This window comes from Mytilus edulis, chromosome 1 (genome assembly GCF_963676685.1).
Source record: "Mytilus edulis chromosome 1, xbMytEdul2.2, whole genome shotgun sequence".
NCBI lineage: Eukaryota > Metazoa > Mollusca > Bivalvia > Mytilida > Mytilidae > Mytilus > Mytilus edulis.
In genome coordinates, this window is record NC_092344.1 from 41,393,702 (window position 1) to 41,421,350 (window position 27,649).

Genomic DNA, 27,649 nt, shown 5'->3' on the forward strand with positions numbered 1-27,649 from the left:
TGTTGCAGTTTTACGCAAAAAAAATAAATCAGCTCTTTAAATTTAGGAATGTCAAACTGGGAGGTTTAGGTACTAGTAAATCATATGTTTGATTTTTTTCGAGGATGGAATTCATTAATCAGTTGTTTTCATTTAGATATTTGAACATATTTATAGAACATGAGACAATAAACAATTATCATAAACATTCGTAAAATGCATCTATAATTTCAATCAACTGGATAACCTCGTTTTATCTTTTTTTTTTTTTTTTATCTTGAATTGATTGATGAAAGGTTAATTGCACCGAATTTCAAAAACGGCACAATACTTAAACAAAATAATTGCTAAAGTGGCAAAACATAGATATTTTCAAAAAAATGTTGCAAAGTAGAAATTGCTGAACCGCTTTTGATTTAAAAATACAAGTATTAAAAGATCGGTGATTTATGCTTAAAAAAGATAAATAAGGATGTCAAAGAATCGCTGAACCCTTCTGTTCATTTTTAATAATGGTGGACCTGTTAGCCTATTCATAGGATCAAACTTATAACCGTCTATCACAAAAACTCATTCTGCCTAGTTCATGATCAGTCGAAACTAGTACAGTAACATGAGTAATTGCACAACATTTTCCTTGGATTCAAACAACGACAAGGAACGCAATATATGTAAAATACTAGTATTATAAAAGAAAGGGAAAGATGAGCAAACGATGAAATAAAACTAGACTGCTAAACCGTTATTTTAATAATAATTGTAAAAGAGCCTGAGAAAACTGTCTTCATGTTCGTGTCGGCCTATTTCAAAACGTAATTTGATAATTGGAAGTATAAAAAAGCTTAATTTTTCAACATTTAAAAGTTTTCAAATCAAACCTTGTTTGCATCAGTTGTTGTAGTAGGAATGACCTGACAACTGGAGTAGGGTCAATGGAATCCTGAAACACCGTCAATTCTTTAGAAACCAGTTTCTTTCCTCTCTCATCTTCACTTTGTCCAATGATATAAGATTGAAGTTTATTTATAATTTCTGGTGCTGGTGGCGTCCCTTCGGCAAAACAAAGCTGGGATATAACCTCCATAAAGAAACTGTTACATCGTCTTCTGAAATCGTTGTATTTATCCAAACCTTGACTGTAAAAAAAACAAGACTTGCATTTGTAGTTGAACATTTACTTCTTAATTCTAACATGTCTAATTTGGAATTAAACAGAGACAGCACAAGCTGAAACTCATTATCTTATTTGAAATAAGACTGAAGATCTACTGCAGGTGTCTCATAATATTGACAATATCACTGATTCCAGAAAATAAGATTATATTGACTAAATAAATTGGAAATTATAACCAAAAGTATCTGATAAAAAGATCAAATCATAAAAACGTAATATGAAATGATGAACCATTCAAATGATGCTAAGATCAAATACATTTGTTAACCCGTTCAGACTGTTATCATCTATAAACGTTGTTTGAGCTGCTCACTTAATAGTTTTTAGTACTGTAAAACTTGTAAACCAACTTATTTTTGTTGATACTTTATTTCTCGTTCAGCCCTTTCTATTGCATTCTGCAGGGATTTAATTTCGCTATTTTCCAATTAACTTGATGAAGTTAGATAAAGTTAAACATATAAGCGACGATTTAGATTCGTGTTATTTTTCCACTCGCAAAGGTCGCAAAAAATAAATCGGTCGCGAATATTAGTTGGTTTACAGTTTATATATATATACAATGTATATCTATAATCTGTTGTAAATCTGTTGTAGAGTTGTCACTGACTCAGACGTACTTATAAATATAATTATTTTCTGTGATTGTATCTTGCATTAATTTGTAGGATCCTTTACTATAGATAATTGAGCTGATCTGTACCAATAACATCTCCATGCCTTATATATCATGTACTGTAGTACGGCGCTAGATTAAAACTGACAAGGAAAGGTAACACACGACCACCGAAAGCTTTATTATTTGTGAAGCGCAGGTGGTCGTGTGGTCTAGCAGGACGGCTTCAGTGCAGGCAATTTGGTGTCACGATATCTCAGTAGCATGGGTTCGAATCCCGGCGAGGGAAGAACAAAAAATTTGCGAAAGCAAATTTACAGATCTAACATTGTTGGGTTGATGTTTTGACGAGTTGTATATACATTAAGTACACAGCCATGTATCACCATCATTGCTGGTAATCCGATGGATAAATCTGTTGTAGAGTTGTCACTGACTCAGACGTACTTATTAATATAATTATTTTCTGTGACTGTATCTTGCATTAATTTGTAAGATCCTTTACTATAGATAATTGAGCTGATCTGTAACAATAACTTCTCCATGCCTTATAAATCATGTACTGTAGTACGCCGCTAGATTAAAACTGACGAGGAAAGGTAACACACGGCCACCGAAAGCTTTATTTTTTGTAAAGCCCAGGTGGTCGTGTGGTCTAGCAGGACGGCTAGAGTGCAGGCGATTTGGTGTCATGATATCTCAGTAGCATGGGTTCGAATCCCGGCGAGGGAAGAACCAAAAATTTGCGAAAGCAAATTTACAGATCTAACATTGTTGGGTTGATGTTTAGACGAGTTGTATATATATATATATACAATATATATATATATATCACAGTAGCATGGGTTCGAATCCCGGCGAGGGAAGAACCTAAAATTTGAGAAAGCAAATTTACAGATCTAACATTGTTGGGTTGATGTTTAGACGAGTTGTATATATATATAGATATATAGACGAGTTGTATATATGCAACTCGTCTAAACATCAACTCAGCAATGTTAGATCTAGATATGTAAATTTGCTTTTGCAAATTTGTTGTTCTTCCCTCGCCAGGATTTGAACTCATGCTATTGAGATATCGTGACACCAAATCGCCAGCACTATTTCCGGCGCGCTAGACCACTCGACCACCTGCGCTTCACAAAAATAAAGCTTTCGGTGGCCGGGTGTTACCTTTCCTTGTCAGTTTTAATCTAGCGTCGGAATACAATACATGATATATAAGGCATGAAGATGGAATAGTAACAGATCAGCTGAAATATCTATAGTAAAGGATCCTACAAATTAATGCAAGATACAGTCACAGAAATAATTATATTCATAAGTACATCTGAACCAGTGACAACTCTACAATGTATTTTTCCATCGGATCAGCAGTAGTGATGGTGATACATGGCTGTGTACATTCTGTATATACAACTCGTCTAAACATTAATCCAACAATGTTAGATCTATAACCAAATTTTTGGGCCGGAAATATAGAGGTTTATGGTGTAAAAAAGATACAAAGTATTGTACAAACAATCTGTATATTGAGATGACTTTAATCCCGATTGCCAGAACTGCTCCAATCCAATAAGTTATGATAATGCTATAAAATGTAACTTAATTGTGCAGTTGATAAAAATCAAATATCTTTTAAGTGCAGTTGATGAAATGAAATATCATGCATCTTATTCATTCAGAGAGCCGTGGTGTAGTGGTTAGTGCATCGGACTACTAACACAAAGGTTCCTGGTTCGATTCCCGGTCCGGGATGAAAATTTCAGGGACCTACTTTTTGGCTCTCTCTTGACATCATTTGCAAGTATGGTCTTGAGGAAATGATGATAGTCCGTCGGAAGGGGACGATAAATGGCCGACCCGTGTTCAGAAAAAGCCATATCTCTTGCACGTAAAAGACACACTTGTAGATTTCGAAAAAGAGCAGGCTAATGCCGCTACAAGGCAGTACTCGCACCCGCAAAGTGGAAAGGATTAATATAAGTTGCAAAAAAGTTTCCCAGTCCACTTTAAATAAATATATTTAAACTAAACTAAACTATCTTATTCATTTTCAAGACTTAATTTTGAAACTCGATCGTGACTATCAAAGTTGCATGTACTGACAAAATATTTGTATTTCTCATCTGAGATATGAACTTAAACGCATCCTTTCACTCATTTACTTATCTATGAATTGTATGTCACGATTATATATTTTATAGGACCCTCGATTCTGACTATTACAGACGAGTTGTATCTCAGATATGGACTCTAACGCAAACTTTAATCAGTCACTCATTTGTAAAATATAGGTCAAGATAGCCATGTTTTTATCAGGACATCTTGGTTATTCAAGACGAATCTATGAACAAAAATATTTTAACTTAATTTGACAAAAAAATCTTTTTTTTATCTTTATAATACACAAAATGTCTGTAGTCTGTTGTACTCGTCGTTCGCCATTTTATGAGGGAAATGAAAATTAAACTTTATTTTGAAATTTAGTTTATTATTGTTACTACCACACCGTTTTCCTGTAAATTTATAACTTATAGTGTCTGTGCTAAAACATAACCAACATTGTAAGATGATGTTTTCAGTGTTTACAGGGGAGGTCATATTTTGACACTAGATTTCCCCTTGACAGCTATGATAAAATCCTAAAACCAATGGTAAAATTGATATCAAGAAACATTGCAAAACATTTTTACCATTTACAAAGACAATTTCAGGCTAAAGAAATACAAAAAAAAAACCCCCAATAAGTAAATAATCATTTAACAAAATAGTTTTAAATTGTATATTACAATCAAACACATGTATACATTTGTAGTATGTCAAAACTATGTAATCATTCTACAATATAAGAAAATGTGTGTTATCGGACACAATACGAATTTCTCATTTTCTTACAGCTTAAAACACGCAATGTGTTCCCTGTGTGGATAAACAAAAACAAGGGTCTTCATTGTTCGCTTGTCTATATTTTCTAATTTTACACCTGTTAAACATTTTCATTCACTACACCGAAACGGACGATCTATTTTTTGTATTGTATAAATGTACCATACATTCTGTATGTGCATGTTACAAGTCAGGAGCCTGTCATTCGATTGTTATCGTTTGTTACTATATATCTAATTTGTTTTTTGTTTGAATTGTTTTAAATTTGTCATTTCGGGGCCTTTATGGGTTTCACGCATTGATGAAGGCCGTACGGTGATCTGTAGTTGTTAATTTCTGTATCATTTTAGTCTCTTGTGGAGAGATTTTTCATTGGCAAGCCTAACACATCTTCTAATTTTCACACTTTGTGGAGGCTGAAGTTATGAAAAGAAGAAAAATAAAACAATTGAATAATGATTGAAGTGAAACCCGATATATGTCTCTCCTGGAAAAAAAGTGATAACAATATACGTTTCAATTGTCTGTCATAATGTCGGCACATATACTTTCAAAAGTGTTATAGGTCATCTTTGCACAATTACATCATTACTAATATTCGGTTTTAAACTGAGAAAACTATCAATAACACGGGTGTCATTCGGTTTAACGACAGAAATTACCGTGTAAGAATATTTAACGGGAGTCAAGTATTGCGAGACGATCGTGAAAGCTCTGGTACCGGATCGTGAAAGAATTTTAATGTAAATTTTAGTTCCGAATCTGTGAATAAATCGGTTAATTTTCAAAACACGGAACAAATCCGAACAAAAAAAATATGTCTGTCAAAACGATCCAACTCCCTCAACATTACTGTGCAATAAGATAAAGAAAATATGCAGTACTTTACGAAAAAACACAAAAGGCGTAATGCATATCTATGGAACTCATTTAAAAAAAACCACGCTATTTGTACCTTTAATTGTCACATCCCAATTTATCATGATATATTTGAAATTCAATCTTTGGTGTATCTGATAGTACAGTAAAATAAACGGATGCTCTACCCTTACAAGCGTTAATGTGTTTATGAAAACCTGGAATTTTGTTGAATTATCAGCAAACTTGATCGTGATATATCAGGCAACGTATTATTTTGATCGTGAAAGATAATGCGTGACCAGACTTAATACTAGTAATCAGAAATCAATATTTCTGTTACCATTTGAAATACCTGCAACTGGTAAAAGCCTGTACAATTTTTATAAGAATGAACATTAATTCAATACTGTACCTCAAAAGTTAAAAAAACGAACTAAAAACGTGTTTCAATCAGTTTGAAACATTCAACTCTGAAAATTGGTCCAGTAAAATTCATGCAGACCGCCACTAAGTAGCAAATAATATGGATATGCAACGTTTAAACCAAAATGTTAACCATCAACCAAAAACTTATAGCTAACATAATCTTTCTGAACAATTTGAGATTGAACAATAACCAACATTTTGTGCAAAAGTTCTATGTATCTTGGTATACTACACAGCAGATGTGGATTGATTTTCAATGATATAACTATATACTACAGACTATAGAATACCAGAGAGCAAATGCTGAAATGTCTGGTCTGACTTTACTTATGATAGTATATATGTTGAACGTCTGGAATACTAAGGGTTTTACTAGAAGTTTCAAATACGCTATAGATTGTGAACGGTTAAAAAAAAGTTCAGGTCAGATAAACCATGCCATACAGATCTCTACAAACATCCTGTACACCAAATATAGGTGTTCCGATCTTTACAGTACTATTACCTTAGAAACTGACAAATATAACAGTTATGTTTGGCCAAATAATACGGAACATAAGGTCGAAAGTATAAGAACCCTGACCGATAGCCAGACATAGACATCTTACTATCATTCAATATGTTTAATACAATTATATATGAAACATGCTGACAAACATGTACACCATACACCAAATACCGTGGCGCTATAGCATACAGGTACAATGTATTTAAGCATAAGGCCAAACAGCATAAAACGTACATTGCTAAATGATGCATGAAAATGAGGTCAATGTTGCAGAAGTCGAAAATGTACACATTACAATCATAACAACATACAGTTATCCTAAAGCTTAACGAATCCGCGATACGGACTAGACCACAAAACTAAATCTTCATCCATGAAATGAGGCACAGTCGAGGTCAGATGAATCCTGTCTGCCGGACATGTAGATGATAGGTTCTAATATATAAAATGTAGTTATCCTATAACTCGTGATAAGTTAGTACTTCACATGACAATAAAAACCTTCATCCTACAATCAGCCAACTATTATACAAATAACATGTTTACGAATGCACAAATAATAATTTGTTTCTGAAAATATTGATACTTTGAAATGCTTAAATTTAATGAGGATCTTGTCCAATCTCGTTTTTCTCAATACCAATAACAAATATTAATTATCATATAACTCACGAATAATTTGAACGTCTTCGTAGCATCAGATCTTTCACGATCCTTTTCACGATCTTCCAAAAAGCGGTACGTGGTCTTTCACGATCCGGAAAATCAATTTTGAGTAAATAGTTCTTTTTTTTACCAAGTTTCAGTTTATGTTTATACAAAATAACTATGAGGACCATTTGAATCATTCAAACAGAATGCCCTTTTTCGGATAAAAGTAGTTTAATTTATTAGAATTTGTGAAAAAATCATGTTTGTTTTCATATTTTATGTCATTGAAATGTCGAGAAGGAATCTGCCTTTTGTTGTTTTGTAAAACTGAGTACTTTTAAAACTGGATTTTTGTACATACTGATCATATTGTTGAACCATTTTGATAGACAATTTTACTATGTTGTAAATTTGTCTGGGTAATTAATTAAATTAGATTATTTATTGACCTTTCGTATATCTTCTCGATTAAATTTCTTTCACGATCCGTTACCAGAGCTTTCACGATCTTCTTGCAATACTTGACCCCCGTTAGATATTCTTTCACGATCGTTTCTCTCGTTAAACCGAATGACACCCGTGAATATCGTACAGATATAATTGTTTAATTAAGACGTTGAGAATATTTGCCTGATAATAATGTATATAATTGTCATGTCTTTTTTTCTAATATGTGTCTGGCTCTGATCTGGCTGTGGTTTAAAATCTAAGAATTGAGATGGTTATATTCATATTCATATATGATTTATATCAACATTATTGTGTCAATTATTAAAATCATGGTAATAAATTACTTTGCTCTTCATGGGCCCTTTTATTGGAATAAAATATATCTTATATATACGGTTTTAATTTAATATATGATGTGTTTGGATTTCAACTACAATAAACAGGATTATCTTTCTTGATTTGAGAGTTTTTAATTTAGAATTTTGAAATTTGAATTATGCTTATTGGCTTTCATACACAATTAAGTTAGATAGATTCACTTTAGATCGATCCAACTAAACTACCTCTTTTTGTGTTTTAGTTTAGATCTATTAAAGATCGATTTTAAGCGTTCTCATTATAGTCCAGTCATTCTAGCATAGATTTGACACTAACCTTGAAGTAATTGCAACAGAAGATTTTAAAGTTTTAATCTTGAGCATTATACCACAAATATACACAGAAAAAAAGTCCCATAAAATTTTTCTTCAGGAAGAGTAAACAAATCGCTATTTAAAATTCCAATGGAGATTTGCATTGAAAAGGCAGAAATATTAATAAAAATTGATAGAAAATTATAACTTTATTTCATCAGAAGTTATTGATTCTTGATATTTAAGCCGTCTTTAGAGTATGACAAACAACTCTAAAGGTGTTTTCATATGTATTATCAAGCTGTAATACAGATTTCGTAATTCATTAATTGACCATTTATTGAACTTTACAACATGTCAAGGTAAAGAATCTTAAATTTGATAAAAATAATTACACATGTTTTCTTCTTTTTGTGGTTTAAAGTTTCTTTAAATATATAAGATGCTGAAAAAATATAATATACAGATAAAAACAATACCAAATTTTCACATTATTTTTTTCAAAAAATGGTTACTAAGCCACAAATTTGCAATTTCTGTAATGAAAAATGTTTAAAAAAAATAAATACCCATAACACTTCAGTTTTGAACATTTCATGAGGAGAAGATTATATAATATAGTCAAATTATTTTTAAGAAAATCAACCAAAAACTGACAAAAGAAAGACTCATTTATTCGGAATTACCTCCCCTTCCAATGTTAATTTCCATAAAAAATTAAAGTTTACCTCAAGTTAGATTTTATGGGACTTTCTTCTGTGTATATCAAGAGCTTAATGCTATAGATTAGAACTAAAACATGTTCTGTTGCAATTAGTTTGGTGTTAAATCTTAGTTTGACTGGACTATTAGCCCTTAATTTGATATCAGGGGACATATCTAGTTTAAATCGATCTAAATGTCCTAGTGTGAAAAGAGTCTAAGGGACAACATTTGCCGTTTCAAGTTCTTTACATATCTAGTATAAAAGCAGCTGAACTCCTAAAACTGACACACCTCTTCAGCAAGGGTATACTGAGGGTGGGAGAGATTCAGATACGTCAACATTCTATACCCAAGTCAAGCCTTTGGTTTTGAATAAAATTAGATAAAGGTCTACATTAATGTGGCAGCTACCCAACGACACAGACAAATAAAAATACTAAAAGTCAACTTTAATCTTTTCTTATTGAAAGATGCGTATACCGAATAAGCTCAAAAACGCCCGTGACTGAATATTACGGAGTTAATTTAACTATATTTATCACAATAGGGACATTTGATTTAATATTATTAACCGTTAAAGATATCTTAATAGGCACAAGTGTTTGTTCGAAAAACACCACCTGTCATTTTGTTTTAATTTCGATTGGTGGAAATTATAGGAGGTGTTATATAAACCAGTAGAACAAAAACACTTCACTGTATAGAATAACGGTAAAATAAATTATGATAATGAATGCGGTCAAGTGGCATATTAAATGATTATTCAGGACAATTACATGAAAATATCATATGAGTATTACCCTGCTCGGTACAAGTTAAACACAATGAGCCAGTTTTTTTTCCGCAATAGTTTACATGAAAATATCAGTTCCGAAGAAGAATAGTCACCCTACCCAAACACATTTCTGGCTTCGAACCGACAAATCTGTAGACTTACTGTTAAAAACCGCTAGCTTAGCATTGAAACAGCAACATGTACTAATTTTGACGTCTTTGTTAGACCCGGTCGAGATTCGAACCAACAACCTCCTGATCTCGAGCCAAACACACACACGAAACAAACAAGGAGAGCGATAGTACAGAAAAACATACCAAAAACTGATGTACAGAGATACATAAAATACAGTTGCACAAAAAATTAAATATTTGCCACAGGAGGTAAAGCAAACAACAATTAACTACAGTTGGGTGTCGGGCAAACATTACTTGTAGACGGGCAGAAAATGTTAACACGCCGGTTACTCGCGCGCACCTCATGTAGACGCCGCGTTAAACAGCGATAACTCCCAAATTTCAATAGACATAAATAGTAAACGGGCGTTTACTTACGCGTTAACGTGAAAAATGCGCGTCTCCCATTTTCGTAAAAAAGTAAACTCGCGTTAACGCAGTCGGCCTCATATCTTGACTTACATCTAGAAATTGACAATGAGGGTCGATTGAAAACAAAACTTGTTTCAGCTTTACAATTGTGAACTTTCCATTTCTAAGTAGTAACATTCCAGCAGCACATGCATACGGTGTATATATCTCCCAATTGATACGATATTCCCGTGCTTGCATTTCCTATCATGATTTTCTTGATAGAGGGTTGTTGCTCACAAGGAAGCTATTAAATTAAGAGATCCAAATGGTGAAGTTGAAATCATCTCTTCGTAAAGTTTACGGACGCCATCACGATTTGGTTGACTATATACCGGTTTTGAAATCTCATAAGTAACACGACGGGTGCCACATGTGGAGCAGGATCTGCTTACCCTACAGGAGCACCTGATATCACCCCTAGTTTTTGCTGGGGTTCGTGTTGTTTATTCTTTAGTTTTCTATGTTGTGTCATGTGTACTATTGTTTGTCTGTTTGTCCTTTTCATTTTTAGCCATGGCGATGTCAGTTTATTTTCGATTAATGAGTTTGACTGTCCCTTTGGTATCTTTCGTCCCTCTTTTATCTTCCATGAACATTATTGGGACTGGTATGCTCAAAAAATGAGCTTTAACCCCTGTTCCGAGACTGGTACTATTTTCATTGAATTGTAATATAGAATGCACTAACGACGCAGGGGTCGATCCAGCCATTTTCAAAAGAAAATTCCAATCCAAGATAAAAGGGGGTGTCCAACCATATGTCCCTATTCAAAAGCATTGAACGGCAAGACAAGGGGTGTTCTAACCCACGGAACAGCCCGTGATCTCTCACTGCGACGTCGTGCATTTCAACACAAAGTTTATACGCAAAAGTAGGCGAGAAGAAATTGTTAAAAAAAATCTTAATCCATTTAAGTCAGCAAGGCAACAGTTGCGGATACAAAGAGAATCGTGCATATCAAGACACCAACATTACTATTTCAAATGAAACAGTTTGTAGAGTATCCTCTGAACAATATTTTTGCTGGTTTTTGTATACTAACCATTGCATTTAAAAGTACCTTGTTTCGCGAGGAAAGTCTAGTTCCTGCTGATAATATATATATATATATATATATATATATATATATATATATATACAACTCGTCTAAACATCAACCAAACAATGTTAGATCTGTAAATTTGCTTTCGCAAATTTTTGGTTCTTCCCTCGCCGGGATTCGAACCCATGCTACTGTGATATCGTGACACCAAATCGCCTGCACCGCAGCCGTCCCACTAGACCACACGACCACCTGGGCTCTCAAAAAAAGAGCTTTCGGTGGGCATGTGTTACCTTTCCACGTCACTTTTAATCTAGCGGCGTACTACAGTACATGATATATAAGGCATGAAGATGTTATTGTTACAGATCAGCTAAATTATCTATAGTAAAGGATCCTACAAATTAATGTAAGATACAGTCACAGAAAATAATTATACTCATAAGTACGTCTGAGTCAGTGACAACCCTACAACAGATGTATCCATCGGATCGCCATCAATGATGGTGATACATGGCTGTGTACATAATGTATATACAACTCGTCTAAACATCAACCCAACAATGTTAGATCTGTAAATTTGCTTTCGCAAATTTTTGGTTCTTCCCTCGCCGAGATTCGAACCCATGCTACTGTGATATCGTGACACCAAATCGCCTGCACCGCAGCCGTCCCGCTAGACCACACGACCACCTGGGCTCTCAAAAAAAAGAGCTTTCGGTGGGCATGTGTTACCTTTCCACGTCAGTTTTAATCTAGCGGCGTACTACAGTACATGATATATAAGGCATGAAGATGTTATTGTTACAGATCAGCTAAATCATCTATAGTAAAGGATCCTACAAATTAATGTAAGATACAGTCACAGAAAATAATTATATTCATAAGTATGTCTGAGTCAGTGACAACCCTACAACAGATGTATCCATCGGATCGCCATCAATGATGGTGATACATGGCTGTGTACATAATGTATATACAACTCGTCTAAACATCAACCCAACAATGTTAGATCTGTAAATTTGCTTTCGCAAATTTTTGGTTCTTCCCTCTATATATATATATATATCATACATCTATCAACACCTTCGGCCTTATACATCCTTATACATTCAAATATTCGGCTTTGTGTGGTCCTGCTTGTAAATCCAGAAAAGCGCTTCGGACACATGAAATTTTAACGTGTTGCTTTCATCTTTTATTTCTTATAGAAGACACCATTTGTTATTTTGTATCTATAGTGTTTTTTTGTTTTTGTATTTTGAGATGACCCCTTGTTTTGTCACCTGTTATCGTAAGTCTAAAGTGTAATCCTAGGTATAGACCTAGTTTCCGCAAATGTATATTAGTCTTCTGTAAATGCTTTTAGTGTACTTGGGTTTTTTTTGTGATTTGTAAATTTTGTAAGTCAGTAGAAGTGCAATGATTAAGTTAATATTGACATTAACAAAGCCCTCCTCACAAATAGGGCTATTCAAATCGCCTCGACATTCGGGCTCGGGAATTTCAACATCCCTTTTTTTCGGCAGTCTTTTAATATCAACATTAGCTTACCATTGAGCTTTTACTATTACTTAAATGTCAATTGAGAATAAACCATCTATTTAGTTTAGTTTTTAAATCGGGGTTTTAAATCTATTGTGTACATTATCACAAATATATTACATAAGAACACTGTTGTCTAGGATTGTCTTTCACAAGTGTGCATTTTGTTTCAATATTTCCATCACTTTTTGCCTAAGTTAATCTCAGTTACAAATACGTATAAGCAAACAAGTTACACAATGTTTCCTTTTTAGTTGGTCGGTGAGAAATAATTCCAAAATAAAACAAAAATAACGATTGTGATAATTGTGTATTCTATTCTACTGTCTTACATTGTAAATATTTCATGTGCTGTTTCGACACTGCATCTCTGTGTTCGGTCAATTATTTTTTTGTTTTGTGAGACAATTTTATGATAAGTCATTGCTATTCTTTTTTTGTGTGCCATTTGCACATAATGTTATAGGTATACGCATTTATTGAAATATGTGTATCCACATATCGTAAAAGGTGTTTGAACGTCATTCCTCTGTTTTTTTTCAGAATCAGAATCAATTGGGTTTTTTTTCACGGACAAAGACGTATGTGTAAAAAATGTGCCGATTTGAAATATTGAGTCTCCTAAATATAATCATGATATGAATCAATATTTGTTACTTTTTTGTACTTTATTCAATTTAAGACCTTTATTTTCTGCAGAAAATTGGCGGATTGAAAAACATATATTATATTATTGTGCTTCAGGTATAAGGATTTCTAATAGGGTCACAAAAAATCAATAAGTAAAATAATTTACCTCTTATGCAATGCTGCAGGATTGAAGTTTTCTGGCACTGACTCATTGCATTGTATACACTGTTTTTTCACATTAATGATATCTCTATAACAATTTTTACAATAAACATCGTCACATGGTAACTTCATTGGTAAACTGCTGATATTATTTTTACATGCTGAACACCTACCCAGTATTCTATAAAAAAAAATGTTGTGTATCATTTATTAATTGTTATACAGAACAGTATTTTAATGACAATAACATAGCATTTTTATCTATTATATAGACGGGCAATAATTGAAATAATTTGTCTTCTAACATTTTAAAAATTACAGATCTTGATTAAACTTGTTGGTGTTTATGGTATGTGATATGTACAAATAAGGTACAAATAAAACAAATATCTTATTAACTGCCGTGTAACACGTATACATATACAGTAAAATAATATAATGATGAACATAAAAATTACCTAATATCTTTGTGAATTTGAGAATAGAATTGGGAAATTTGTCAAAAAGACAACAATCCGACCAAAGATCAGATAACAAAATGGGTCTTCAGTGCAGGAGAAAACACATAGGCGATAATTTGTCATATTTCGAGATACATCGACAATAGTTGGTTTGACATAATTACTATGGTTCTTGTAACAGAATTCTCATAAGCTTCAATACAAACTCCGCCATTGTCGATAAGGACGCCATGACGATACTTCACTTGGAATCGGGGCACAATAACCGATAACCGCTTTTTTGCCCCGGGCAGCAATATGTATATGAGTAAAACGACTTTGAGGTTATTACATATTGTGCCCTTATTTCAAATGACGTGACGTCATTGCGTCCTTAACGGCAATGGCGAACAATGACTGTGCTCGTTTCAACGCAAGTGAGGAGAGCGATAAGGCAGCCTTTGTAGAACAAATGAAAAACGACAACACAAGAAAAAAACAATTTCCAAATGGAAAAATATCTTGATATTCAAAGTTTTCAATCAAGACTAATATTATGTAAATTTCGCATAAGTGCCAACCAATTACGAGTAGAAAAAGAGAGACATAAGAACAAACCTATAGAAAAGTCACAGAGGACTTGTAATTTTTGTTCTCATAATGATATAGAAGATGAGTTTCATTTTTTTTAATAAACTGTCCATTGTATAATAAATGTCGGGAATCATTGTTTGCACAAGTTTATGAGCACTGTCAAAATTTTAATAACTTAGACTGCAAATCAAAATTTTTATGGTTAATGACCACTGAAGATAAACATATACTTAAAAAGTTAAGTATTTTTCTATTTTAGTTTATCCATATATATATAGTTTAAATTCAAAAAAAATAATTTAAATACACATTTCTCTATCTATGTGTATGCATATTTCATCTACTAATATGTAAATGCTTATATATACATTAATAAACTGCAGTATAATCTCTAAGGTGCTTATCATATTCTTGCAATTGTAAAAAAAATATAATTATATACATAAATATTTAGTAATTGGTTGCTGTGTGTACATGAGAGAAACATACTCTAATACCTAATCAGTTGGGGCTGCATTTCATTTTTATGCAGCTCAAAACACCATATCTGTTTAAAGGGGAATAATCCATACAGAAATTGATTTTCTCCCATATTACTTTCTCTTCAATGTGCATGCAATAACTGTCCAGTGTTCTATTGTGATGTATTTCATTTTATTATTTCATTGTTATAACACAAATCACTGTATGAAATTTAAAACCTGCAAGGGTCCATAATTGGATTAATAAAGTATTCTTATTCTTATTCTTATTGTTATAGTGGTTAACAAGTGCTACCAAACTCCGCAATCCAGAGGATATTTAGGTTGAAGACATGAATATGTATCTGGCAAAATTCTTCATAGCCGTATGTACCAAAGATAAGAGAGAAAATCAGCTGGATTCGCTGAAGTGCATCTAATAACCCATAAATATGCCAAATTCTTGCGATTATGTATTGCCATATTCCAAAATGAGTGGAAATATTACAAAATTTGTTTATGGAGTAAATGATAAGAACTAAATTTGAAAATGTGATAACACTTTTGTGATAAAATTTTCAAGATTTTACCTGTTATGTTTCATCAAATTGTTATATTTGAACTTTATTTTCTCTTCTCTGTAGAACTTAAATATGTAATAAATAGATTATAACATGTCCTTTTTCATATTGGCCTTGACACCATCCCTCGACCCATATCGTCCCTTGGCTAAAGCCTCATGCCGTTATGAGAGTCTCGTTAGATACCATGGCCAATATGGAAAATGACATGTTATAATCGATTTGCACAACAGTACAGATATAAAATGATAATATAAAATTGTGTTGACAAATATTTCGGCTTAACAAATAGCGTTCGTCAGTGTCAATATTTTTTTACAATACTAATTATTTGTGTTAAAGAGCTCAATATTACAGGTAATTTTTTGTCTATTGAATAAATCCCAAATCTTGCATCTTAGCAAATGAAACAAAAATCAATACTCTATAGACGTGAAGTGTATACATATATATCCAAAATAGTAAAAATGGAGTAGTTTGTAAGAATTTGTGTAAATTTATAGAGTCCTATAAATTTGATAAATTTCTTATTAGTTCCGTTTAGACGAAGTGTATTTAGTTTCGTTGTCCAAGAGGTTTCCCGAAACGGTCGCTGGACATCTGTCTAATAAATGTTCTATTCAAACAACTAAGATTGCATGTGGTAAGAGTCACCACATTTGTAACCCGACTGTCTCAAATTCTGACTAACAATAAAATGCTAATGAATACATTGGAGCTACCTTTGAAGGATGTGTGGTAAGTAAGAACACATAGAGTCCTTTTATTTTTATATTTATCTTTGTTTTCTAACAGTTTACTTCTAGTAATAGTTTTCGCTTTCGTATATATCATAAAAACATCAAGTCTGTTTTGATAATTTTAAAACACCACGATCTGTTAAAAGCTGATATGTTCTCAGATATAGGCAGGAGCTGAAATATTCTCAGGACAGATCAAAAACAAATTTTTTGAGAACTTGACAAAAATAGAACAGTTTGAAGGATTGGTATGGAGCATTAATGTTAAAAGGTTTTGAATGGTTCTAAAAATTCGAAATATATAATGGTCTACCCTCGATTAAGTTAACTGTTTGTTGTCTGTTTAAAATTTAATAACTTAACTTGGAAAGCAGAAACAAATCTGTTGTAGTGGAATCGATTACATTCCTAAAAAAATAATGGTACTAAGTAAATGAACAAAAAATACACAGCTTACTAAAAAGATTGAAAGACTTACCCAAAACACTCTTCTAAAAACTTTTCATTCCTCTGTTTCAGATATGTTTCGATTTTTTCAAATGTAGATAATGTCTTCATATTGACGTCACTATTTCCTAATTTCTAAATAAAAAAGTCAGAAGTTAGATATAACAAAAATGATGAGAAAAAGATTATAATGCACTTACTTGTGACATCAGTTAAACGTCTAGGAAACTTAGTTTGTTATAATTATAAAACAAGTCACTCGGATTCAAACAAAAACAATGTTAATAAGATTACACCTGCTTTTTAAAAAACAATGATCTATCTTGTAAGACCCAAAACCAATGAAAAAAAAGAACAAATTTCATGCGTCAAAAGTATTTTTTATGAAATACTCTTCATTAGGAACGTTTAAAACAGAATATTTGATGACCCGATACATTGGAAGAGCTATATAAACAAAGAAAGATGCTCTTAAGAGCCTGAATTGATTATTTTTACTTTTCAATAAATATTAACATTATTAATGAGTGGCTCAAAAATTACTTTTAAATGTTCTTGATGAAAAAAGTTGTGAAAACTTGTCTTTAAAGGGCAATAACTCCTTAAGGGGTCAATAGACAATTTTGGTCATATGAAAATTATTTGAGATTTCTAATTTGATCTAAACGATTCAGTTTATGAGAAATAAGTCAAAACTGCATTCTACCCTACGTTTTTCTTTAGCAATGACGGACATGTTATCTGAGGAAACAGAAAATAAAACACAAAATACATTAAAGACATTATAAGATTCGTTCAGTATAAGTTTTGTTTTATTTGGTTAAAAGTTTAAGAGGAGAAGATTTTTTAAAATTAGAAAACATGATAAACAAATTGTGTAAATTTAGCCGTAAAGGACAATAACTCCTTTATGAGTCAATTTAGAATTTTATTCATTAAACTTATTTGTAGAACTTACTTTGCTAAACATTTTTGCTGTTGACAATTAATCTTTATCTATAATTATGTTCAAGATAATAACCAAAAACTGCAAAATTCCTTAAAATGACCAATATAGTGGCAGCACCCAAAAAATGGTTTGTTAGATTCATCTGAGATTTTCAGGACTGATAGAAATTTTCCAAATGAATACTTTATCCTTTTGTCTGAATTGCTCTAAATGCTTTAGTTTAGTTTTTGCCATGACGGCTTTTTTTTTTACGAAACATTAAATAAAACACATACTTTATTTAAGTTACCCTAAGAATTATTCAGCTTGAGTTTATTTGGAATTGGTTTAGTCGTTTTTGAGGAGATGTTCGAAATATTTTACACCGGACGGACGACGAAGACGATGCCGACGGACGACAAATGATAGCAAAATATAGTATTTCCTCTGGAAAGGTTAGCTAAAAAGAATAAAAATAATAACCAAATCAATTTTTGGTCAACATAGGCTCATGAAGTTAAACCCTTAGTTTCTTATACTTATAAAATTGAAGAGTTTGTTATAAATTATATCAGTGCCGAAGTACTCACTTCTAAGTTGATGATACTCTCGGGGCAAAGAGTCCATCAGCAGTCGTACTGACCTAATTGTGATATTCGTGATGCCGTCTTGGTCTTTATTTTGTATTGTGCAAACTAATTTGAAGAGCTCATGAGGAAGTATAGAAAGAAACTACCAGTATCCTTTTTTCTCATTCTGCTACCCGGGTAATGTGCACTCACTAAATGATTCAATGATTATTAAACAACGCATTTATCTCATCAAATTTGAAGTAAAAGGTACTTCATATGCGTTTTGGTAGGTCTCAAATCTTGACATGAATTTATAAATAGGCAATAAGGGTAGGCCCAAATATTTAAGATTGAAGGGATGATTGCAGTTATTCTATTTAAAAAAAAATATTTTAATATTTCTTGATCGGTGTGAGAACAATATTTTTCATCGCTATTGAAATATCTATTCTCGGCATATTTAAATATGTCGTAACATGTTATTGGTTTCTTCTGAATCCTCACGTTTTAAATATTAAAATATAACTGACTCGAGTGTTACAGTGATAGATTACATACTACTAACTTGTTCAATCATCCATTTATATGTAGCAGAAATTCCGACAGCGACTGCATATGGAGTATATCACTTCCATATGATGCTATATTCTACCAAGTATGACTAATAACAAAGTATATATTTATATTTTTGTAGATAATATATAGTTAGTTTTGTTAAAGTTATAAGTGTAGTGTAAAAATTTTATATCATTTTCGAGAAAATAGGAAAGAACATTAAAATTAGTCAGCAATAATAATTTAAGGGACTAACCTTTTAATAAATCGGGTAATTTTAGCCGTTCATGTTTGTAGATTATAACATTTGGATTATTGTTGCTTATATTGTTTTCCCTATAAATTATGATCCGTCAATATATTTGACAATCTTTGCATATTATCCGTATATTACATTTAAAGCCATGGTCAATTACTTAATTCCAAAAAACAAGTAATAACATAATGGTCATTTAGTTTCAGTTTAGTTGAAATTACATCAGTAGGTAAAAAGCTGAAGGTTTAAGAAAAGTTAAGTCAACTACACAGGTTGCAATGTTTTGGTTACAGACCAATTTGTTCAGATGGTCAGTTGAGTTAAAAAGTCTGTCTAGCAGGATGAAATACAACAGGTATGAAAAATTGTATAACATATTTTAAGAATATTGATTAAGGTTTCGTGTGTTTAAAATTTAGTTTTTAGGAGTGTTTTTATAATTAATAAAATTATTGGGACGACGAAAAAAAGTGTTTCTGTAACCACTTCAAACCAGTATAAGTCTGAAATGGCCTTTATCTGTACTCGACTGCACTGATTAGTACTCGACCATTCTGAATTGGTCTGAATTTTACTCGACATTACTCAACCCCAGTCTATTACTCGACCAGTCTGAAACAGGCTCAACCCATTCTTGACTTGCACTCGACATTTTATTTAAGTCTAAACCATATTCTATATTTTTAAAATTTTAACCGTTAAAATAATTTCTTTTTCAATGACAAGACAACAGCCACAATAAGATATACATAAACAGATTGTTACATCCTTACATGATACTCAGATTTAATAAATAGAGATAGTTAAATCAAATTAATTATATTAATCTTAAAGTTTTACTTTAAAACCAAAGCTATACTGAGGGTAATAGCATCTTACTAAGATGACTCATTTTTTTGGCATGTGTGTGGTTTGAAACCTAATTTTCCTAAATTCCTAAATAAAAAATACTTAAGTTAAATGGGTACATACTATAGGTATGTACGTATCTCATAAAACCAGGTTCAATCCACTATTTTTTTCCATAAGAAAATACCTGTAGCAAGTCAGGAATCCATTCTTTTGATGTGTTTGTGTGTTTTACTTTGCCATTTGATTAGGGACTTTCCGTTTTCAATTTTCCTCGGAGTGCAGTATTTTTGTGATTTTACCTTTTAATTAGCTATAGGTAACACCACCAAACAAAATCACTAAAACTGTTTAATATAAAAAAAAAAGAAGATATGGTATGATTGCCAATGAAACAACTCTCCACAAGATACATAGAAAATAACAACTATAGGTAACCGTACGCCCTTTTAAAATCAGCAAAGCCCATACCGCATGGTCATCTATAAAAGGCCTTAAAATGACAAATATGAAACAATTAAAACGAGAAAACTAACGGCCTAATATATGTGCAGCAACATAACGAAAACAAATGTGTCACACATCAACAAACGACAACTACTGACCACTGACTTCGGACAGATACATACAAACAGAATGTGGTGGGGTTAAACATGTTAGCAGGATCCAACCCTCCCCCATAACCTTGGACAATGGTGTAACAGTACAACACAAAAACAGACTATACAAATCAGTTGAAGAAGGCTTAACTCATCAGATGGATACAAATAGAAATACTACACAGAATGGACGTGGCCGGGTGCTTGTATATACCATTAACAAAAAGACTCTAAGTACAGATCTGAGAGTATTCGCATCTACTGACAGCTGGTTCAAAGTCACTAACAACTATTACAAAAAAATCATGCATCTAAGACTAATTTATCAATCAGTACATATTCAACATCCAATGCATTTAGTGTAAAAACGTCATAAACAGTCAGAGAAAAGCATGAACTTGTGGAATGCCAAGATACAGATATCAACAGGTTGTAGATCCATGAATGTGTATATGTATATATCAATACTTTTAAGTTTGTTTTTAATTTACAAATAACAAAATCAATATTAACACTAATAAAAACTTTATTCAATGATATAATTTAGTGTTGAACTTGTTACCTTTTATTTTAAGTTTATTTCAGGGATCGATAAGTTTATCAGGATTATTTCTAAATTTCCGGGCACGGTGAACAACATTGCCGTCAACATGAGGATATGCTTTCCCGTTTGAAATAAGATTTATACAGGTACAACTAAACTTCAAACCAAATCTTTATATCAATAGAAGAATAAAGTAAAGGTTTTCAGTAATTTGTGGTAACCCTGGCTTGATAATATACTAGTAGTACATAGATTACGTTCGTTAAAATCAAAAACGTCACAACAGACACGGGCATAATGAACGAGATGTGAAATATAAACACCATTAGATGGTGCCAAACGAACATCATCAACCAAAACAGGAAAATTAACAGTAGGGAACGAAAAAATTCCTCCCTTTTGTCGATAATGTTAGTGTGTAATTTCTCGTGTAAAAGTGAAATCTAAATCTAGGAAAGGACAGTTATTATCGTATCCAATATAAAGTAGGTATATTATGAAAATTCTGGATTATTTAACAAAAAATTATCTTCGAGATAACGGCAAGTGTTGTTGAATTTATTAATTAAATGCAATTTAACCTTATATTAGAAATATCTCTAAAATATCACTATTCTTATTATAACTTAAGATATATTATATAATATATATATGCATCAAAATGAAATAAAAATAAATTGATTGTTGATTGTTGGTTGCTCAAAGTCCAGTGGCAAATATTTCATGCATATCTAGGACGAGAACAAGGTAACAATACATACAAGTGATAGGTCATGTAAGTGAGGTCATCCGGGATGAAGGTCGGGGAAAATTAGACTACGACCGGAAAATGAAGCTAAATTGGGTAGGGACATACATTTTGCCATGCCAAAGAAATAAAATTGTTCTTCTGATTATAAGTATGAAGTAACACCTCCTGTTTTGGGGCAAACTCATTAAAAGATCACAACTGGTCACAGAGTATTAAATTCTAAATAATATTCATTGAAAATTGCAACATCCTGCAAAACTTAATTCGCTTGTACTTTTGAAGTAATACACGAGTTTAAGAAAAATAGGACTTTTTTTCACCAATTAAACACATATAAACTGAGGTATTAAAGTGTTTCTTGTATGCCATGTCTTCAATTTTGACAGAAGTATTTTTTTACTGCAATTTTGGAAAACGTTTTCTTTTCTACAAGGTTTAAAAGTGTATCAAGAGTTGCTATGGTGGTTCTATTACCATGACTATATTCAATTCTTGGTTTTACAACACAAAGATGTTATTTTTTATATTTATTAAGTTGCTTTATATACGATTTCATACATTTTTGATACCAGACTGAAGTTAATGGGGAAAATTGTCCAGTAACCAGAAAGTATATCTGAAACATTCAAAACATCTAGAATAACATGTAAAATATTAGTCACAATTGATATTCACTTTTTTAGCCAGGTTAAGTACCTGTGTTTAAAAACAGATCATAATTTGATGAAATGCTATAGATAGATACAAAATACAGGTCGAGGTTGGTTAAGACTTGGTAGAGTATGGTTTGAACTTCAGACTTGGTCGAGCATGGTTCAGACGCGTATACAATGGTAAAGTAGTAGTCAAGTAAATGTCTAGTACAAGTTCAGATTGTTAAGTATGGTTCAGAATATAGTCGAGTCAACTCAAGCTAATTTTAGACCAATTCAGACTGGTCGAGTAAAAATCAGTTCAGTCGAGTACAGATATATGCCAATTCAGACTTAAATAACTGGTTTGTACTGTACGTTAACAAACAAATTGCGAAAAAATATTTATTTTCATTTATATCATATACGATGCTTAAAACATGATTTCTTTTAAGATTTATGAACTTTTTATTCCTAAATATTTCCTCTATACAATTACCTTAGTCGTCCACAAAATGAACTATCTATCCAGGAGAAATAGAAGGCAATAAAAATGTAGTCCACCTTTTACCTTGGATTTACAATTAGTGTAAAAAATATATCCATATAATGTTAGAAGCATCTAACAGTTCTATACTTTAATTTCAAAATAGTAAGTACATGTAAATAATAAGATACCCAGACAAAAGATGTGCATTTACTACAATAAACAAGATAGTTTAACTTTTTTATGATTTTTTTTTCTATTTGTACATGTTGTATTAATTGATAAACTCGATATTCTTATACGATACACATGATTACATTTTTATCAAGAGTTTTTAAGATAGAATATTACCAGTCCAGGAACCAGCACTGCTGATTTGACATAATTTAGCATTGATTTGGTCATTATTATAACAAAAAATATATTTAAACATCTTATAGTTTTATACCCAAGAAGTAGACTACCTTAGCTGTATTTGGCAAAACCATCCAGAATTGAGATACTCAGTGTTTTTCAACTTCGTACTTTTAGGGTTATTTGTATTTTTCTTGAAGCGTCACTGATGTGCGGTTTGTAGACGAAACGCGTTTCATGCGTACAAAATGTTAATCCCGGTATGTATGATGAGTGCTTTCATGCTAACAATGCTAAAATTCTTGAATAACTTACGGTCCACAGAACCATGCACCGTATAACTTCTGTCTTTTCTTCTTCGTTGGATATGCAAACATTCTCAATAAATAACTTGACAATGAATGTTCTTGTCCATTTGTATCTGGAAAAAGATATATGATATGAATTGCAAAAGGTTTAAATATTATAGCCAAAATATCAAGTGTCCATTTTTCTTAATATATTTTACTATTACATTTGTATTACCTGGACAAATCATACGGCAGCGGTACTTACGTTTAATAAAATAGAAATAAGAAGATGTGGTATGAATGCCACTGAGACAACTCTCCATCTACATGTAAGTCACATTGTTGTAAAAAGTAAAACTTTATCGCCTACAACCCGGAGGATTGGCTGACAACGTACAGCAATCTATATAGGGCCCCAAATTTAAAAACGATATTTAGAATTTTAAATTCTAATTTTTTGGTAAAAATTACAACATTTGAAAAAAGAAATAAAAGATTTTGATATGTTGATATTTAAAACTTTGATCAAAATCTCAAAAATCAAAATTTGAAAACTTTTAAAAATTTTGAATTGATAAGTGTAACACCAATCTCATATATTATTTCTGAATGTTTGAGGCCAACTTACTCTCTGTTTATTATATTATTGGTTTAATTATTGGTGACCAGATAGTTGTCAACTTTTGAAAAGCATACTTTTGTCTTTCCTACACAATATTTTAAAGTAAGCATCTGAAGAAAACAAGCCACAAATGAAGACAAAATCGCATGACCTTTATTGCTTTATTGTTGTACATAGCTATACAACTAGTTTATACCTTGCTTGCCGAAGACCTTCCTGTCGTCGTTGTTCATTTTGGAATTCCTGGTTTTTAGTATCCTGTTCGGACTGTCCAAATATCCTTTCAACAACAGGTCTATAATGACAAACCTTTTGTAACCACTCATTTCTAGTTTCTTCTTTGTTCAGAGCATTTATGGCAGGTTTTAGGTCATCAATCAATAACTGAAGTGCAAGGATGTCTAATGTCTGTAAGATATAAAACAAAAATATAATATAGTGTACATGTAGACATAAACATATGTAAAACCAATTTAGAATGAAAAGAAATTCACAAATATAAGTGACACTGGGTCTTAACAGAAATTCTCTGATAAATATTTCTCTAGAATACAACCACAAAAGTAAAAGAAGGAAACTGGGGAAAATGTCAAACAGACAACAACCAAACCAAAGAGCAGACAATAGTCTAAGGTTACCTATGGATCTTCAATGCAGCGTGAAATTCCCGCACCCGGAAGTGGGCCTCAGCTGGCCCAGAAATAAAAAGTGTACTCGTTCAGTGAAAATTGACGCCATACTTAACACCAAAACATATAATGAACTAGAATATAAAAAGACGAATACTAATATATCCCACAGGCTCCTGACTTGGGACAGGCGCAATCTCCCTCTACACCTTTATCCAGTGTAGAATAAAGAAACACACAGTAATACGCACAGTAAAACTCAGTTTAAAAGAAGTCCGAGTTTTATGTATGGAAAGGTGACAAAAGAAACAGTGATACATAAATAAACAAAGAACTAATAACAGTTACTGACATGACTGCTCCATATATCAGTTCAATTTATTATAAGATTATGTCTTCATCATATAAAATTCAAACATAATCCCTCTCGTAAGAGGTTCAGTATCATACCATTACAAAACTTGATGTGTCAAAGCGACACGAATGGCCCCGTCTCAAAAATTTTAAAAATCTGCAATTTCAATAACACACAAACATGATGGTATCATATAAAATATCAGCTCTAAATCTGGAGGCGTATAAAAAAAATTCCATATAACTGTGATTTTCCACACTTATAAAAGTTGTAAACCCTTAATTCTAACAAAAATTAGCAGAGCAGAACGAAACTTAAACTTGATCTGTAACTCATCATGGTTAGCTCACATACCAAAAATCAGCCCAATATCTGAAAGCATTTAAAAAAAAAGGTCCGTATAACTGTGATTTTCAACAATTTATCAAAATCCACAGTCCTTAATTTTGGCAAAAAATAGTCAATCAGAACAAAACTTAAACTTGATCTGTAACTCATCATGGTTAACTCACATACCAAAATTTAGCCCTATTTCTGAAGGCGTTTAGAAAAAACTCCGTATAATGGTTTGTTGCGGAATGACGGAATTACGGACAAGGGTAAAACTATATGGCACCAACAACTTCGTTGCGGGGCCATACAAATCTGAAAAGTACATAACCCTTATAATGCCAACAATTGGTTATGAAATAAATGTGTTTATATTCTGATACAAAGACCCTAGGAGTTAATCAATAGTAATATCAATATTAACCAATCTTAACCTGACAACAGTATGGTAACTATATCCCTTCTGAAATAAAAACATTTTTAAAGGTTTGGTTAGCTTTTAAGGTGAATGCCGACATTATATGCTTTGTAAAGATTATTACCATAAAAGATTGGATGTAAAATACCTAAACGTATAAGATGTATACATGTTGATTTATATTTATGGATGATGTCCTTGTACCGATGATATAATTAAGTGAATACTTTTACTATTTGTGATATCGAAAACTCTGTTGTTATAATTTTTCAGTAATACATATATTTCTTTCGTTAAAATTACACATGTTGCTACATACACGAGCAAATCGAATAAGTTGATCCATAAAAAAACAATACATGTGTTAGATGGCGACAAGGGCACGTCACCATCTCAAAATTGATAATTAACAACAGGAAATGAAAAATCTTCTCCTTTATCATAAATTGTGGTATTAAGCTTCCCGTTAAAGATATAGATATCAAGATCTAGGAAGAGGCAGTGTCCAAAGGGTTCTTTGTTAAACTTGTTCCCTAAACTAGTTGGACGATTGATTGGATACAAAGTAACACCACTTAGACAGCATCGCATAAGGAGCGTTCGTGCTGTGTTTGGTTTCTTTCATTCAGTTGTTCTCTAAATGAAGACATATGTATGTATTGTCCAGGGGTGTAGAAATGCTATGCCAGACTCGCCCGACTCGTACATTTTAACACCAGGACAAGTAATTATTTTTATCTTGGTTGCCCGTGGACAAGTAAAATAATATACAAGACAAATTCAGCAAAAATAACGAATTAATTTCAAAACGTATAAAGATGTTTAATTTATGTAAAAGAAACCAATAATCATCGAGTAAAAACATATATTTAAAAGTATAAACATCAATGTTCATGACGATAAATATTACATAACTCCGGAAAAAGATCGATTACCAAAATGAGTAAAAATAAGTATGCAAACCCGAGTCGCGTAATATTGAGTTCGTGGTCTAGTGGTTAAGACCGATGGCTACAGTGCTGAAGGTCCCGAGTTCGATTCTCACTCGGGGTGCTAAAAATATCAGTACATCAGAAGGGTAATTTTCACCCTCTCACACACATCTCTGGTACCCAGACCGGAGTTTAAACTAGAATGGGTAATTTGGGGGCCTCGGTTGTTCAAAGTTGTCCCCTACTTTGACCTGGAGATCAATCTTCTGATATCTCTCTGGTTTGTCTGTTTCCACCGAGTGGCCCGGTGGTTCTCTCCGAGTACTTCAGCTTCCTCCACCATAACAGACTTCCCGGTGTCCTACACGCTCCCTTGGGCGGTGTTGGGTGGGGATTGTTCTGGTGGTGGGATAATATTGTAAAGGACACATCTCCATTAATCCTTAGGGAGTGTACATGGATCCGCTGTACCCTTGCAGTCAATCAAGGGGTGCGTCTAAATTGGCGGAATCTCGAGTACATACATACATACATTGGCTTTGTCCATTGACCCGGGATCGTCGATTATGTTTTATCAACTATTCACCGGAAGTGTCATTTCTTAAGAGTTTGAATCGAGATTCAGATTGATGAATACTTTTAAAATAA

At 32.4% G+C, this 27,649-nt stretch overlaps 1 protein-coding gene across 1 annotated transcript in view; it reads right to left on the minus strand.

Moving 5' to 3' along the window:
* Window positions 1-27,649, minus strand: part of LOC139482706 (E3 ubiquitin-protein ligase RNF213-like) — a 419,318-nt gene that overhangs the window by 69,053 nt on the left and 322,616 nt on the right. Inside the window, exons 53-57 of the mRNA XM_071266774.1 lie at window positions 24,534-24,745; window positions 23,741-23,846; window positions 16,930-17,033; window positions 13,640-13,816; window positions 858-1,115 (exon numbers count right to left, since the gene is read on the minus strand). Coding sequence (XP_071122875.1) covers window positions 858-1,115; window positions 13,640-13,816; window positions 16,930-17,033; window positions 23,741-23,846; window positions 24,534-24,745 — 857 coding nt within the window. The remainder of the gene's footprint in view (window positions 1-857; window positions 1,116-13,639; window positions 13,817-16,929; window positions 17,034-23,740; window positions 23,847-24,533; window positions 24,746-27,649) is intronic.